This window comes from Maniola jurtina, chromosome 12 (assembly GCF_905333055.1).
Source record: "Maniola jurtina chromosome 12, ilManJurt1.1, whole genome shotgun sequence".
NCBI lineage: Eukaryota > Metazoa > Arthropoda > Insecta > Lepidoptera > Nymphalidae > Maniola > Maniola jurtina.
In genome coordinates this window covers 9,560,872-9,577,254 of record NC_060040.1, presented here as the reverse complement: position 1 = coordinate 9,577,254, position 16,383 = coordinate 9,560,872, and the positions used below count along the sequence as shown (strand labels likewise).

The window sequence follows — 16,383 nt, the reverse complement described above, 5'->3', positions numbered from 1 at the left end:
ATCTTTATAAGGTACTTTTGTATAGTGGGTTTCACCTATTGCCCTAAAGATCATTTCAAAATCACCTGTAGTAAGGACCTAGACTCAGATAAACGACCAAGCTAAAAAATGCAACAATAGTCAATACACTACACAATCTCGTGAGAAACCGAAAGCACAGCATGTTTCTGATGGTCTAGAAATCGTTAATCACTAAACTTATTGTCTTGATTCAAAAATCTTTATAAGGTACTTTTGTATAGTGGGTTTCACCTATTGCCCTAAAGATCATTTCAAAATCACCTGTAGTAAGGACCTAGACTCAGGTAAGCGATCAAGCTTGTGATAAAACAGGACAACTATAGTATCTTTGTCATAATCCTATCTAATGAAATTATTATTCACCTCAGAAGCCGGTTGTTATGCTAAATTTTAGTTATATTTCGCACCGAGCATATAAATATGCGAAGGAAATTTCGGACTATTTAGTTGGAACCAAGGCAAGAAAAGGACTAGTGCAAGGAAACAAGATGTTCGCTATAAAGACTTTTTTAATCGTGTATTCATTATTTGCTATTGGGGATGCCAAATTTGGTAAGTACAGTAATAGCTTTATTATAAAAAATACTAGGTGACGCCAGCGACATCGTCAGCTTGAATTTAACTTGTTTGTAAATCCCGTAGGAACTCTTTGATTTTTCGAGATAAAATATTATAGTCTATGTGTTAATTCAGGGCATAAGCTATCTACATTTCAAATTTCAGTCAAATCGGTTCAATCTCATTGTAGCATGAAGGAGTAACAAGCATCCAAGCTTTCACCTTTATATTCGTAAATAATGTTAGTGTGATAAAAGTAAGATTTTGGTGTATATTATTTACTTTGATCTTACCTACTTGTAAATTTTGTTGTGATTAAGAATACTTTAATCTTTTACTATATTAAGACATTTGAACATAAAATTATTATTATAATAATTATTATAATTAATATATATGGTTTGTTTCGTTCGTTTCAGTCGAACTAAATGCAATTTATATGTAGTAGAGATATAAAATATTTTTTTCTTTTTAGGGGACAACCTAAAGAAATGCAGTATCAAAGATGATGAATGCTTAAAATCAGTATATCAAGGCATCGTTAAGGATATTGCAAAAAGTGGTATTCCGGATTTAAACATGCCTCCACTAGACCCTTTAACAGTGAGCAATGTCGTGGTGAACATTTTCGACACTGTCACTGGAACTCTTGTCGATGGAGAACTCAAGGGCATTGAAAATTGTGTTTTCAACAAATTTCAGTACGTATTAAATAATTCCTTGTATTGTCCTAAATCCAACGACATCTCTGTATGTATAGTCCATACAAAATGAGTTCTTACACGCCATTTTTAGGGTTCCGTACTTCAAAAGGAAAAACGGAACCCTTACAGGATCAGTTTGTTGTCTGTCTGTCTGTCGGTCTGCCCATCCGTCCGCCCTTATAGGATCACTTTGTTGTCCATCTGTATGTCGGTCTGTCCGTCCGTCCGTCGTGTCGTGTAGGGTACTTCCCGTTGACCTAGAATCTCGAAATTTGGTAGGTAGGTAGGTATTATAGCACAATATAATATATAGAATAAATCTGAAAATCGCGAATTTATGGTTACATCATTAAAAAAAATATTTTTCAATTTTCAAAATAAGATAACTATATCAAGTGGGGTATCATATGAAAGGGCTTTATTTGTACACCCTAAAACAGATTTTTATTTATTTTTGTGTAGAGTTTTTGATTTATCGTGCAAAATGTTGGAAAAAATACCCGGGTACGGAACCCTCAGTGCGCGACTCTGACTCGCACTTGACCGATTTTTATCTCTATTTGTCAACTGTCGTGTTGATAATACGATGACCCTTTAAAATAAGGACTGAAATCGTCCTTTTGACATGACAGTTGACTAACAGAGAGCTAAAACGGGTGAGTTTTACGGACAATATCTTACTTTTATAAGTCTATAATTCTGAGTTTCTTTTAATTTATCATCTAAATGTACCTATTTAATCATAGAATTAGAAAATTAATGATGTTTTTTTTTATTGGGGATGATAATTCAAGGATATTTTTTAAATTTTGTAAATATTTACACTATCAACTAAAGTGTATTTTGATCATCATCTCACGCTCACACTAATAAACTTAGGTATAAGCTTTCTTTATTTAATCGGCGTATACTCATAAAAACTTCTAAATGTTCTTTTAAGGTTTAGCAACTAAGCTAATCTTGTTTATTTATAACTTCATCGTTTGTAAAGTGGATTCCTCACTGTACACTGTACTGGAATAAAAATATTGTTAACACTTTTCCAACAGTAATATGGATTACCTTATTTATATCACTGAACTTTAAAACACCTGGCGCTATGCTGTGTTGAAGAGAATAATGTCTAACGATCTCAATTTAAATAATTACAGGATTGATGTACAAAAAAAAATTACAACACAACATATCACTTGTGACATAGCAATTCAAGGCACTATCAAGTTAGCTGGCAAAAATCCGGCGATGCAGGCGGTACTTGGAACCTCTTCTGTGGATGCCTTTGGAAAGGGAGGATTCAAAATGGGTACACTTTTAAATACATTTACTTTGTATATTCACTATCATCATCTACTCATTGCCTGCCCGTTAATGAGAACGGGTCTCCAGTAGCTCATTTTTTACTATGGGATATACATTATATAATATTCCGGTCAAAGTAAGACATTCAAGAATACAATAATTCGTATAGAGCTATGGATTGGTACGAATGTTGGGAATATTATTAGAAATGAACTTTGAAAATTCCCCATCGATACATTTGCAAAAAATATATATTCAAATATAGGTCAAAGTACTCAAAAATGGGTGTTTTGCATTTCTCAGCTAAACGGTAAGTTTTATCACAAAGTAAGTTGGAGAAAATACAATTTTTGTCCAACTTATTTAGATCATAAAATTATTTATCTACAAAAATTTTCTTATATAATTTTTCTAAGAATCACCATTCCTGAGATATAGTGATTCTAAATTTTTTCCTTCAAATTTTAGAATCGCGATATTTCAGATTTAAACTAAACTTACTATTATCTCCAAATTACTTACTTAATAAGTAAGTACATAATATAGATAGAGAGCACGGCAAATGTGTCGATTGCTTATTTAACTAGTTAAAAAGATTTCATGTAGGAATATCATCATTTCAAGAAAGGGAATAATGACGAGATTATCTTTTTTACAGAGAAAATTAGCTTGAAATTCGAGGCCCCATTCAGTCTATACAAGAAAGATGATGGTAAAATTTACCTGAAAGTGGACGACAAGGCTGTCAAATACCTATACAATATAAAAGATGCACACTTCTGGGCTGACAAGATTACTATTGGAAACGAAGATATAAGTATGTCCCTATGCTTTATATTTAATTTATTTTTGGTTATGGTACTAAAAATAAACACCAATATCTTTGGATTAATTTTCTTTATTTATCATCTCTTTTATATATTTAGGTAGGTACATCAATAGCCAAAAAAACATGTAAAAGAACAAATTAAATGTATCTTTACTTGAATTCAGTATTAAAACAAAACTAAGATACAGTTTTATATATAGCTTAAGTTTTATTTGATTTCGTATCTATTTGTCAAATGTTTAATATAGTGCGTTTCAACGAATAGTACCTATGGCGTTATGTTGGCGCCCCTGTCTGTCCAAGTCATTGGCACCATATTTGCATAAGATGACGCAGATTTTGTTTATTTTCATTTGATTTTCCTAAATGAATGAAATGAAAATCAAATGAAAATAAACAAAATCTGCGTCTTCTCATGCCAATGACGTCCACTGCTGAAAATTGGTATTTTGCAGCGATTTCCATACTAATTAATAAGGTTTTATGTCATTAATTGTGCCCAACGGCTCCCAACAATTTGCTCGAGACAGTCTATTGCAACCTTTACATTATTATTTATAAAAAATCTTATTTCCAGGCAAAATAGGAGTGGAGTATATGAATAAAAACTGGAGAGTTATCATGGAAAGTTTTGGGACCTTATTCGTCGATACATCTATACCCATGTATTTCGGCTTGGCTAATCAGTTCTATGGTGCTTTCCCCATGAACAGCTACATAATTGAAGATTTGTCATCTTACGTTAAATAATAATTGAGTTGCTATTACGGCTGTGTTTGTATTAATGAACTTATATTATTTAAATTAATAAAAATATAATATTTAGTGTATCATACAAGTATTGTTTCCTTTTTCTATTGTGTCCTATTATCCTAGCCAGAGTCCCAGATTTCTTTGCGATTATAAGATCTCGAGTAGCAGCATCTTGGTCCCACATTCGTAATTCTAAGAACAAGATCCTCAGTGCACCTATGCCTTGGGTGCCCGGAGAATTCCATTCTAAGGTATTAGAACATACATTGGAACAAACTCCGTACTTAAATAGGTTTAGAAAACACTTAGCACGAATCCCTTGAATTAATCCGCGTGAATTTAGGTTTTTAAAATCCCGTGGGAACTCTTTAATGTTTCGGAATAAAAGTAGCCTATGTTAATCTTCAGGATTCATGGTATTTTTACACCAAGTAAATTATCCTCATTATTTTGTCAACATGGATTTTGGTTCTTAATGCTCCCGTGGGAACTCTTTGCTTTTCCGTGTCAAAAGTAACCTATATAAATATCCCTGGGATGCAAGCTTTGTATCAAATTTCATTAAGATTGCTTAAATGGATCAGCAGCGAAAAGGTATCAGACAGAGAGACAGACAGACATACTTTCACTAGTTTGGTACTACATGGATTTTAAATTTATTGATTTTATTTTTTACTAGATGATGCCCGCGACTTCGTTCCCGTGAATATATAGGTTTTTAAAAATCCCGTGAGAAGTCGTTGATTTTCCGGAGTAAAAGTAGCTTAGGTATATGTTAATCCGGGGTATAATCTATTTCCATTCCAAATAGTCAAATCCGTCCAGTACTTTTTGCGTGAAAGAGTAACAAACATGCACACATACAAACTTTCGCGTTTATAATATTATTAGTAGGATTTTGTGTATTTTTAATGGGTCTTTTGCCTAAAATAAACGGTTATTATTATTCTAAGATGGGTCATCAACATCAAAACATCAAAAACAAAAAAATATCTATCTATCTACGTAACTTTCAGGGGATGACAACAGCATAATTATAGCCTTACCTACCTACAGCTGCTTATTAATAAAATTAAAAACTTATTAATAATACGACAAAATGTTAATTTACATTTTTAGGCTTGTGACCTATTGTGAATTACAGGTTTGACACAATGTAATAAAAATTCTAAACATTGATAAAATTACCACCTGACATTAACGATCGCCCATCTGTGTGTATTTTTGTAAATACCTACGTATTATTCTTTTTTTTTTTAATACAATTGCTCAAAAAGTGGCGTATTGCAGGGACGTATAGCGTTCGGGATGTGGGCTATTACATACTCGTGCTTTTTTTTACCTTTCCTGCACTCGAGCGTTTTCTTTCCCAACTATCAAAATAATGTCTATTAAAAAGAAAAACCAACCATGAAGTTTTTACTAAAAAAATTCATAGAAGTTTTTATGATTCATGCAAATACGTATATTTCTAAAAAGAAGCTACTAATTTGTTTCAATATCAGATTTAATGATTTGATTGAATGAGTTTGGTTAGGTTTCATTTCATTTCATCTCATTTTTCATTTTAATTTCATATCAATAAAAAATTTCTACTGAAGACTTGGCTGTATGGGCATAGTTCCCTTTGCCTACCAGAATGGATGAAGAAAAAAAAACTCTGCTTATATTCTACGGTTGGCGCCATTTTTCAGAAATTTTCTTTGCGAGTTTAGGTGTTTGTTGCACAAAATGAGTAATTTCGACCCTAGTTTTTTTATCTATTAACAATAAAGTTGTTTTAAATTAAATTAAATTAAGTTAGTTGAGTTTATTGTGTTTTTACTATTTTATTAAATTGCTTCATTTTTTCGCAACTGTATTAAAAATAGTCGTTCAGTACACGTGCGGAACCGTCATTGCAACTTGTTCCGACTGTCAACCCTCGCCTCTTTGCAATGACAGCCTTTCCACACTCGTAATGAAATATACTATTGTAGTGATAGGCTTTTTGTAAACATCCTATTTCTTGTTTCGAGAAAATTTATTTCAGCATTTACTTTAAATATTTGGTTACGACACGACTTATAGTGTATTTATTATAAAGTATGTATGTTGCCTGTTGTTTATTAGTTTGTCCTTCAGCCACGCAACGGATCGGCGTGACATAGGCATTAGAGCCAGAGTGAACTGGACTCTAGGGAGACGTAAACTCTTGGTTTGATCCTGAATCGAGCATATGTCAAATATTAAGCTATCGTGACGTAAAATCAGAGAAAAATAGGGCTACTTTAGGACTGCCTGCGTCAAATGTACTTACATTTGACGCCTGCCAGTGACGTTGAAGGCTCAACGTTATGTTAGAAGTTCACTAACCGTCGTGAACTGTGTCAGAGTTACATGGGCTAACTATCCCGGAAAATCAAACAGTTCTCACGAGATTTTTAAAAAAACCTGAATCTACGCTGATATCGTGGGCATCAGCTAGTCACATCACACTAATATTATAAAGGCGAAAGTTTGTATGTGTGTGTGTGTGTGTGTGTGTGTGTGTGTATGTTTGTTACTCCTTCACGCAAAAACCACTGGACGGATTTGGCTGAAATTCAAAATGGAGATAGATAATATCCTGGATTAGCACATAGGCTACTTCTTATCCCGGAAAATCAAAGAGTTCCCACGGGATTTCGAATAACCTAAATCCACGCGGACGAAGTCGCGGGCGTCAGCTAGTTTAGAATAAAGCCTACGGCAAAGTTGTTGAGAAGAATTGGCCACTAGAGACAGCCTCAGTTATAGCCTCAACTATGGGACGCGAACAGGAGTCTTATATGCCGTCGAAAAGTTTAGCCTAAGGAGGGATAAGACTTGATATAAAGTAAACAAAATAAAAAAATAAACAAACTGATTGCCAATAATAATACTCTAAGAGGCACTAGAAGAAGAAGAAAAAGATAAGTACTGTATTTTTATAATTTTATGATAATGTTTTAACTACTTCAAGGAAATTTCTAAATATTTTTAGGGTTCCGTACCTCAAAGAGAAAAACGGAACCCTTATAGGATCACTTTGCTGTCTGTCTGTCTGTCCGTCCGTCCGTCCGTCGTGTCTGTCAAGAAACCTATAGGGTACTTCCCGTTGACCGAGAATTATGATCTGGCATGGCAGGTAGGTAAGTCGTATAGTACAAGTACAGGAATAAATCTAAAAACCGCGAATCTGTGGTTACATCATTTAAAAAAAATTAAAATGTGTTTCAATTTTCAAAGTAAGATGACTATACCAAGTGGGGTATTTATTATATGAAAGGGCTTTACCTGTATATTCTAAAACAGATTTTTATTTATTTTTATGCATAATAGTTTTCTCGTGCAAAATGTTGTTAAAAATACCCGAGTACGGAACCCTCAGTGCGCGAGTCTGACTCGCACTTGGCCGGTTTTTTTAAATAGGTGTATATAATATATTTTGTAACGTTTACCGGAATGAATTTCAAAGTCACAGATACTGTGAAATCCGGTAAAGTGCAGTCCTGAGAATAAAATTATTATCACGTTGCTTTTTTCATAGGCACATAACATTGTTATTATGTAAATTACAGCACATTACCTCTAAGATTTAATTACTTCAAACAGGTTTTGTGGATACTAATTATTTTATATGCTGCCGGTGTTTTTTTTTACTTTTAACCTACATATAAAAGATGCCTCGGTTAAGTTTAACTATTGTAAATATAGCTGTTGCAACGTAAGGTTTTCAAAATGATTTCAAAGTGGACGATTGTTTTATCGTGTACATTGGTTGTATTTTGCGAATCAGCTTATGGTAAGTGCAAACAAATCAAAATTGTAGTAAATTATCTTTCTTTGCAGTAACAGATAATTTTGATTGAGTTACCTGGAAGAGATTACTTTTTAATGATGATAATAAGCTTAACCATTTGTTTTAATTTTTTTTCTAAAACTTTATTTTTTATCTAATTAGTAATGAAGTGGTTATTATTAATACGCATATTATAAATGCGTAAGTGTGGTTGTTTGTTGGTTTGTGATTCAATCACGCCACAACAAAGCAATGGATCGACCCACTTTTTGCATGGATATAGCTGGAGCGTGGCATAAGCTATTTTTGACCCAGAAAATCGAAGAGTTCCCACGAGATTTTTAAAAACTCAAATCCACGCAAACGAAGTCGCGGGCATCAGCTAGTTTGTTATAAAACTTTCGTTATAAGCCACTATCGTAATATTACAATTTTCCAAATAAAAGATTTTCACATTTTTTCAACACGTTATTATGATTTAGTAATTTTTTTAGTTGAAAATGTTACAATAATTAATAAACTTAAAGTAATCCTTAACTAATTACTATGCAAATGATACCTGTGTTGCATGATGCCGAGAATACTGGCAGCATTTCCGTGATGGACAGCCACGCTAATCTAGTTTTATGAAGTACAAGATCTAAATTATAATTACAGCAAAAGGCCGTATCTAAACCTAATTAATTTCTTTCAGTTGAAACACTACAAAAATGTGCCATAGATGACCCAGCTTGTCTAAAAGGGCTTATTCAGAATGTTCTCAGTGATATAGGCAAAGGTGGTATTGAAGAATATGGTTTAGCACCCGTTGATCCACTTGAAATTAAAGATCTTAAAGTATCAATTTTGGAACTTATGACTATCAATATAGTAGAAGGAGAAGTTAGGGGGATTAAAGACTGTGTGATTGATAATATTGTGTAAGTAATAAGTACGACATAAAATATTGACTAATTTAAGCGCTATATCTTATTATTTAAGGTGTTTTCTATAGTAACGTTAATGTTTAAAACATTTTGTCATAAATAATTTTATCAATCTAAGTGCGTTTTAAGTATGCTCAAGATGTCAGTAGAAATCTAAAATTATAAAAATTTATTTATTTAATGTAAACTAGTGTCCTTAGGCGCTTACTCCAAGGGCGAGAGTATCACGGCGATAGACTCACCATGCCATAAAAGCGTCTATGGCCCTATCTTCACGGGGCGATACGGCAAATCACTCTGGATGAGTATAACGTGTCGGACTCGTCACGTCTCGCGACGATATTGTTGAGTGTCGCGACGATACGCCGCGCTGCTGAAATTATCGTTGTACCGTAGAGATTATCCGACGATAGTAGGACGGACTCGTTACGATGCTCTCGTCCGTGGAGATGGCGCCTTATGCTAAGTCTGTAACTCTACCACTGGTTCAGAAAGCAGATTGTAAAGAGAAGAGTTGGCAATAAAATCGGAAGACAATTTTTTCAAAAAATCCATTCTATACTTCACTATCACGTGACCCACTGAAAGCTCAGCCACTTGAATTCAATTGGTATATAAACGAGAACAGAGTATAGTATTTTTCTGATTTCAATTTATTTGATAGGTCCGATGCGAAAGAGCGACGCTTTGTTATAGAAGTTACATGTGATCTGAACATAAAAGTAAAAGTTAAATTGGGGGAACTAAGTCCGTATGTTCAGAACGAATTTGGAAGCAAATCTGTCGAGGGTGGTGGCAATGCCAAAATAAAACTGGGTAAGTGATTATGTGTCTGTGAAAAATATTTTAAACCAATTTTCTTTTAGCATCATTTTGTTATTTACCATCGTCAGTTACCACGGTTGTATAAAGAAAGTTAGGTATATTATTTCCTATTTGAAATAAAACTTGCTATAAATCAACTTTATCATTTACAGATAAACTACACGTGAAATTAGAATATTTCTATGATATCATCAAAAAAGAAGATGGCGAAACGTACATCAAATGCAAGTCAGAAAAAACTGTTTTTGAATATCAAATAGGGGAAGCTAAAGTTGTTGTCGATAAATTATTGTTTGGAGATGAAGATTTCAGTAAGTATGGAAATCATGAACCGAAATTTCTAGAATTATTTCTAGATGCCAATTATTGACTTCTATCGCCTGAGCGATTGATACATTTTAGCAATTGGTCGTTTGATTTTTAGCAATGCAGACTTCAAACAGACGCTCAGAGCACTGATTAGTTTACTCTGTGGTCTACACTGAATGATAGCCACCATGCTCATTTACATTTTTAATAGATTGAAGTTTCTCTACGAAAAATTATTTTAATACCATTCAGTAAAGCAGCAATGTAAACAAATAACTTATGAGCATCATTTTAGTATTGATTAAAATCAATTAGTTAGTCAATCACCCTGTAGGTCAAGAGTGACTCGGGCGTCCGACGGAAGCATTTTGATATTTCATATTATCTGAGCTTCTTCTTTCATTATGAGTGCAAGATGCAAGCTATTACGCTCAGGCAATAGTAGTGAATATGCATCCAGATTTTATTTTTTTGATGAATAGTTGTTAAAATTATTATTTCTTGGTTACAGCTGAACAGGTCAATGGATATTTTGAAAAAAATTGGAATTTTGCTATAAAAACATTTGGAAAGAGCGTCTTCGATTTGGCTTTAGATATTCTGAATAACATTATACATACTTTCTTCGATAAAACCCCAACTAAGTACTTCATCACCAATGAATTATCAATATCTTAAAAATGTTAAGGTTCTCGCATTTATAATAATATATTATATCAACCCATTATTCATTTATTATAATTACTTATAGTTATTTATAAATAAAAACCTATTTATTACAAACAAAATGTTTTATTTCCCCAAATCTAGTAGGATTATCGATCCTCCTACCTTATCACTATTGAAACGAAAGCTCTGGTAGGAAAAGAACACTAATTATAATATTACTGTAGCTACTAATAAACTGATACCTTTATTATGACTGATTTAAGTGTTTTGAAAATTCCGTGGGAAGTCATTGATTTCGCGATATTTATATCGCAAAATCAATGACTTCCCACGGAATTTTAGTGTATTCAATGACAGTCTTCTGAAATACAAAGGGGTTTTTTTTGTTTTACTAGGTATATGGGTCAAAATAGCATATAATTAAAACAGTTATTACGAATTTGTGAAGAATAAGTACCTATTATAGAATGTACAGATTAATATATTCTTTGATAAGATTGAATTACCAGCAGGTAGGCAGGTACAGCGACATAACGCAATGTGAAACCGTACACAAATTGGATCAGACCACAGTAATTTAAATTCGCAATTCTGTGGAGGACGTAGGCCAATGTTAGGGATATTAATTGGTTAACTGTAATGTAACACCCAGAGATTTATCATTTAGCACGTCTAATCTAAATATATACCTAAAAGGATATGTGTCTGATCTATTAAAGCACAGCTGTAACTACGTGATGGATCACGCAGATAGCTATTATGACGCACACATCTGCTAAGAAAGGATTTTTGAAAATTCAGCCTTTAGGGTGACACTGGATCTTAGATCATACAAGAGACAGTTTAGATAACTCAAATACAATTTTTGTGAATGATTTTCTAACAATTATCATTTTATAAATGCGATGATTTTCTAAAAACTGTATTTGAAACTGTCTCTGTTTATGATCTAAGATGCGGTGTCAGAAATATGTACCCTCATATTCTGTTATTTAATGATAGAGGATATAGTAGATAATGTGTGGATTGATATATCGCAGATAGGTTGCTTAGAAAGGTAATTAACAGACGGACACACTCTCGTATTTAAAATATTAGTATGAAGTTAGTATGAATCATAAGACTAGTCATACAGAATTTAGTATTAGAATCGTTTTTAACCCCCGACCCAAAAAGAGGGGTGTTATAAGTTTGACGTGTGTATCTGTGTATTTGTCTGTGGCTCATAAATTAGTGAACCGATTTTAATTCAGTTTTTTGTTTGAAAGGTGGCTTGATCAAGAGTGTTCTTACTCGTAGCTATAATCCAAGAAAATCGGTGTAACCGTTTGAAAGTTATCAGCGCTTTTCTAGTTACTGTAACCTTCACCTGTCGGAGAGGTTATAAATTTTTAATTTACACTTGTTGAACTTCGAAACACGCCACAATGTGTATGGCATTTATTCCGCAGTGCAGACTGCAGAAGCTTGATTAAGTACAATAAGTGCGACATTTCGCCCGCGCTACTTTTGCAAAGCTTTGTCAATGAAAAAGTCAAAAGAAATCGTTGTCCCAATTTGCGTTTTGGCTGCAGGCCCCAATCTAGAAACTGGACCATAAATTACCAACAAAAAAACAGAAAATATCAAAAATATTACTATACAAAATCAAGTCATAAAAATCCACTTTTATTACAAAAAACAACGCTTAAGAGGGCTCTCTCCGTCACTCGTTTCATACAATCGTAGTTCCAATTTCATTTGAATATTAAGCAACCAAAGTCCATGAAATTTTGCAGACATATTCTAGAAACTAATATCTATGTCTGTGGTTTTCCAGATTTCTGTTAAAATATTCGGTTTCAAAGTTACGCAGTCTTAAAAAATTTCATACAAATCTTTGAGCCCCTGTAATTTTAAAACTACAAATTTTTTGAAAAATCTAAAACCATAGACATTAGTTTCTAGAATATGTCTGCAAAATTTCATGAACTTTGGTTGCTCAATATTCAAATGAAATTGGAACTACGATTGTATGAAACGAGTGACGGAGAGAGCCCTGTTAAGCCAGTTTTTTGTGAGCTATTTGTTATTTTATCCTCGCCGCTAATAATCTTTTTTTTGTTTTACAAAAATCGGCCCTACACCTAAATAGATTTTTTTGTCGGTAGAGTCCACGTAGAAACAAAAATCTTAATCAATAAAAAGTAGAATTGTTTTTAATATTTTTTTTTCTATTTTATTCGTTCATGTTATTTATGGTATAGTTTAAACTCCTTTCAGGTTTGCACACCGTTCATATTTTTTTAGCACTGGTTGCAGCGGATCAAAACTGAAGAGTAGATACCTATAGGTGCAAAAATAGAATTTCATGTAAAATTATTACCCAAACATCTATGTTTGTTTTTTGACATTTCTTGTTTCGCCCCTATAGCCTTCAAACATTTAAATACAGTTTTGTAGGTACGCATGCAAAAAAAGTTTAATTACTTTTATACTTTTTGCTTAGTTCCAGATTATTCTGTTAGATATAAACAAAAATAACTAGATAATTAGTAATGAATTCGAAACAATGATTCACACGTAAAAACGTGTTAACGCCAAAGCAACACAGTGCAAAATTAAGGCATGCCCCGGGGATTACATGCTACAATCATTTGAAAAGTAGCAAGAATCAAGAAGAAAACAGCAGACTGTCAAAACCATAAATTTAGTATGTACTAGATCAACAATGACAGATTACCGGTGTTACAAAAAATGAAACGTAAATGTGTGCGTGAAATAGAGTTGTCTTGACTGTAGCATTGTATTATCGATAGTCTTACTGGCGAAATCATAGGACACTAATGAGTTAGTTAAATGACGTGAAGTAAACAGTATCTTATAATCTTAAAAAATCAAATACATTTCAAATACACAAATAGCAACAAAGCTAAAGCTAGGTAACAAATTATTATTTATTAATGAAATTTTATTTTTATTTTGTGTAAAATTTTACACAAAATATCCAAAAATTCTTCATTTAGCAATGTAATTTGATGATAAGTCTTAAGGGAAACCTATCATCTAAGCTGCCAATAGTTATTTTGCCTAATTTTCAAACAATAAATGACGAAATAATGATTATAAACAATTAGTATAAATAATCAGTAATTACCTGTGAAACGTGTATTTACGCGGATTTTAACGTCCTGTAACGTCACATTCGCTCACTGAACAAGACACCATGGTGGCAGGACATAGATTTTACGTTTTAATCGTAAAATTATTTAGTAAATGCAAAAAATCACCTCGACTTGGAACAGGCCGAACTCTTACGGGCCGTTACTCACGTAAACAATGACTTATCGGCATCTTGTTTCGCTATCTCGCTTTCGCTCGCGGCATTGTGTCTTCTCTAACTACTCTCGCTTCCTCGCTTTGTCAGTCTTTGAGCGTAGCGAAAAATCGTAGGTCTATGGTCAAAACATAATATTCCAATTGTAAAACACGATTATTGACTCAGAATACAAGCAACAAGTGTAGATTAAAAATTTATAACACCCCCGACAAGTGAAGGTTACAGTAACTAAAAAAGAGCTGATAACTGATAACAAAATATGGCTGAATCGATTTTCTTGGATTATAGCTAAGAACACTCGATCAAGCCACCATTTGAACAAACTAAATTAAAATCGGTTCATTAGTTTAGGAGCTACGATACCACAGACAGATACACAGATAATCACGTCAAACTTATAACACCTCTCTTTTTGGGTCGGGGGTTAAAAATAGACTGCCTGTTTTTTTAATATATATATATATATATATATATATATATATATATATATAGGGCTGCAAAATTAATGTTTTCACCTATCATGCTGATCATTCCATCCCTATATCATCCATTCGGCGGTGTTCCCACTAGAACATGGGGCTATGGAAGGAGCGGACCAACAAATTTCTGAAAGGCCTGCAAAACATCAGCGGTTCCTCTGGTGCTGCAAATGTTCATGGACGGCGGTAATCACTTAACATCAGGTGATCCGCCTGCTCGTTTGCTCGCTATTTTTATTTTAAAAAAATCGAATACAAAATATTTCGTAATAAACAGAGACACTTGTGTGTCGTATTAAGTGTCTAAAAGCTGAAATCCTCTGTCGAGGTTACAAAGAAAAGCTGACAGAGAGACTTTTTGGCCGACAGCAAAGCGACCTACTCATTTAACTTCATGTTATTTTGGGAAACAAAACCAGAGGCCCAGTGTCTTAATTAATTATTTTTAAGGGCTTTGTAGCCCTTATAGCCTAGTGGTTAAAACGTCAGTCCCCTATTCAGAGGGTTCGGCACTCAAACCCCGGCCTACTCGAAGTTTTTGGAGTTATGTGCGTTTAAAATAAATTTCACTTGGTGTAACAGTCAAGCAAAACATCGCGTTTGTCTGAGTTTCGATAATGTTCTCCATACTTATAAAAGAACCGGTCAAGTGCGAGTCGGACTCGCACACGAAGGGTTCCATACCATTTCTCAAGAAATAACACTTTTTTTTAATTTTTGTGGCGGCAATAGAAAATGCATATTCTGTGAAAATTCACGAGATACAGCCCGCTGACGGACGGACGGACAGCGGAGGATTAGTAGTAGGTTCCCGTTGGCACCCTTTATTAAATTAAAAATCCCGCTCAACTACCTGGACTAATCATATCAGTCATTGTTAGTAATACGTTCGTCTTTGTTACGGCCTTATTAGTAATACGCTCGTCCTTGTTACGCCCTTATTTCCGTTATTTCATTTCCGTCCGGGCAAGACGTCGCGTCGTACCGGGCGAGTAATTTGCGTCATTATACTCACACGGATGGCTGGATTCTTGCTTAATCTACGTTCCATTTTGCATTTAATCCTTCGTCTTCGACACCCCTAAGTGTACTCGTACCTTTACTATAATTTGCCGTCCACTTTGCTCAGGAGGGAATCTGATATTTTGACTCTATTGACTTTTAAATCTACGCTTACTTAGTTTCCAGCGCTTTTTTGGGCGATCTCGAGATCCTTGGATTGACATATTTCGTAATTTTGTAGTCTCCGTGGTATTGACTGTTCTATCTATCTTTTGACCCCCGACCCAAAAAGAGGGGTGTTATAAGTTTGACGTGTGTATCTGTGTATCTGTCTGTGGCATTGTAGCTGCTAAACTAATAAACCGATTTTAATTAAGTTTTTTTTGTTTGAAAGGTGGCTTGATCGAGAGTGTTCTTAGATAATAATCTCGAAAATCGGTTCAGCCGTTTGAAAGTTATCAGCTTTTTCTAGTTACTGTAACCTTCACTTGTCGGGGGTGCTGTCCGCGACGTATCCACGTGAGTTTAGTTTTTATAATCAAGTTGGAACTCTGATTTTTCGAGATAAAAAGTAGCCTATGCCCGTCTACAGAATATAAGCTATCTATGGACTAAGTAGAAGATATCCTTTGGTCGCAACTTTGTACTTGGGTTTCTTAAGAACCCCGTGTGAACTCTTTGACTTTCAGGGGCAATGTCCTTTCCCGGGATGCAAACTATCTCTGTACCAAATTTCATCAAAAATGGTTAAACATCTGGACCGTGAAAAGCTCGTAAACAGACGCTTTCGCATTTATTACAAAGTATGAATTTAATCCAAAAACAAACCAAAATCTGAGCTGACGATGTCGTTGGTAAAAGTTAGTTATTATATAGAAGTAAATTACA

The 16,383-nt window shown here is 33.9% G+C and overlaps 2 protein-coding genes across 2 annotated transcripts; both read left to right on the top strand.

Moving 5' to 3' along the window:
• Nucleotides 1–775: 775 nt before the first annotated feature.
• Nucleotides 776–4,176, top strand: LOC123870053. Its single transcript, XM_045913214.1, has 5 exons — nt 776–835; nt 1,055–1,280; nt 2,435–2,586; nt 3,241–3,399; nt 3,989–4,176. Exons 2-5 carry the CDS (start codon nt 1,159–1,161, stop codon nt 4,159–4,161), a joined length of 606 nt encoding a protein of 201 aa, XP_045769170.1. The 5' UTR covers nt 776–835; nt 1,055–1,158; the 3' UTR covers nt 4,162–4,176.
• A 3,675-nt stretch (nt 4,177–7,851) lies between these two features.
• Nucleotides 7,852–10,803, top strand: LOC123869971. The gene is made up of 5 exons (XM_045913097.1): nt 7,852–7,969; nt 8,661–8,886; nt 9,557–9,708; nt 9,870–10,028; nt 10,538–10,803. The coding sequence occupies exons 1-5, from the start codon at nt 7,906–7,908 to the stop codon at nt 10,702–10,704; spliced, it is 768 nt and encodes a 255-aa protein (XP_045769053.1). The 5' UTR covers nt 7,852–7,905; the 3' UTR covers nt 10,705–10,803.
• The last annotated feature ends 5,580 nt before the right edge of the window (nt 10,804–16,383 follow it).

Coding starts and splice junctions, on each gene's coding strand:
- LOC123870053 (XM_045913214.1), top strand. CDS start 1,159: ATGCCTCCACTAGACCCTTTAACAGTGAGCAATGTCGTGGTGAACATT. Junction 2,587..3,240: donor AAAGGGAGGATTCAAAATGG/GTACACTTTTAA, acceptor TCTTTTTTACAG/AGAAAATTAGCTTGAAATTC. Junction 3,400..3,988: donor TATTGGAAACGAAGATATAA/GTATGTCCCTAT, acceptor TCTTATTTCCAG/GCAAAATAGGAGTGGAGTAT.
- LOC123869971 (XM_045913097.1), top strand. CDS start 7,906: ATGATTTCAAAGTGGACGATTGTTTTATCGTGTACATTGGTTGTATTT. Junction 9,709..9,869: donor CAATGCCAAAATAAAACTGG/GTAAGTGATTAT, acceptor TATCATTTACAG/ATAAACTACACGTGAAATTA. Junction 10,029..10,537: donor GTTTGGAGATGAAGATTTCA/GTAAGTATGGAA, acceptor TCTTGGTTACAG/CTGAACAGGTCAATGGATAT.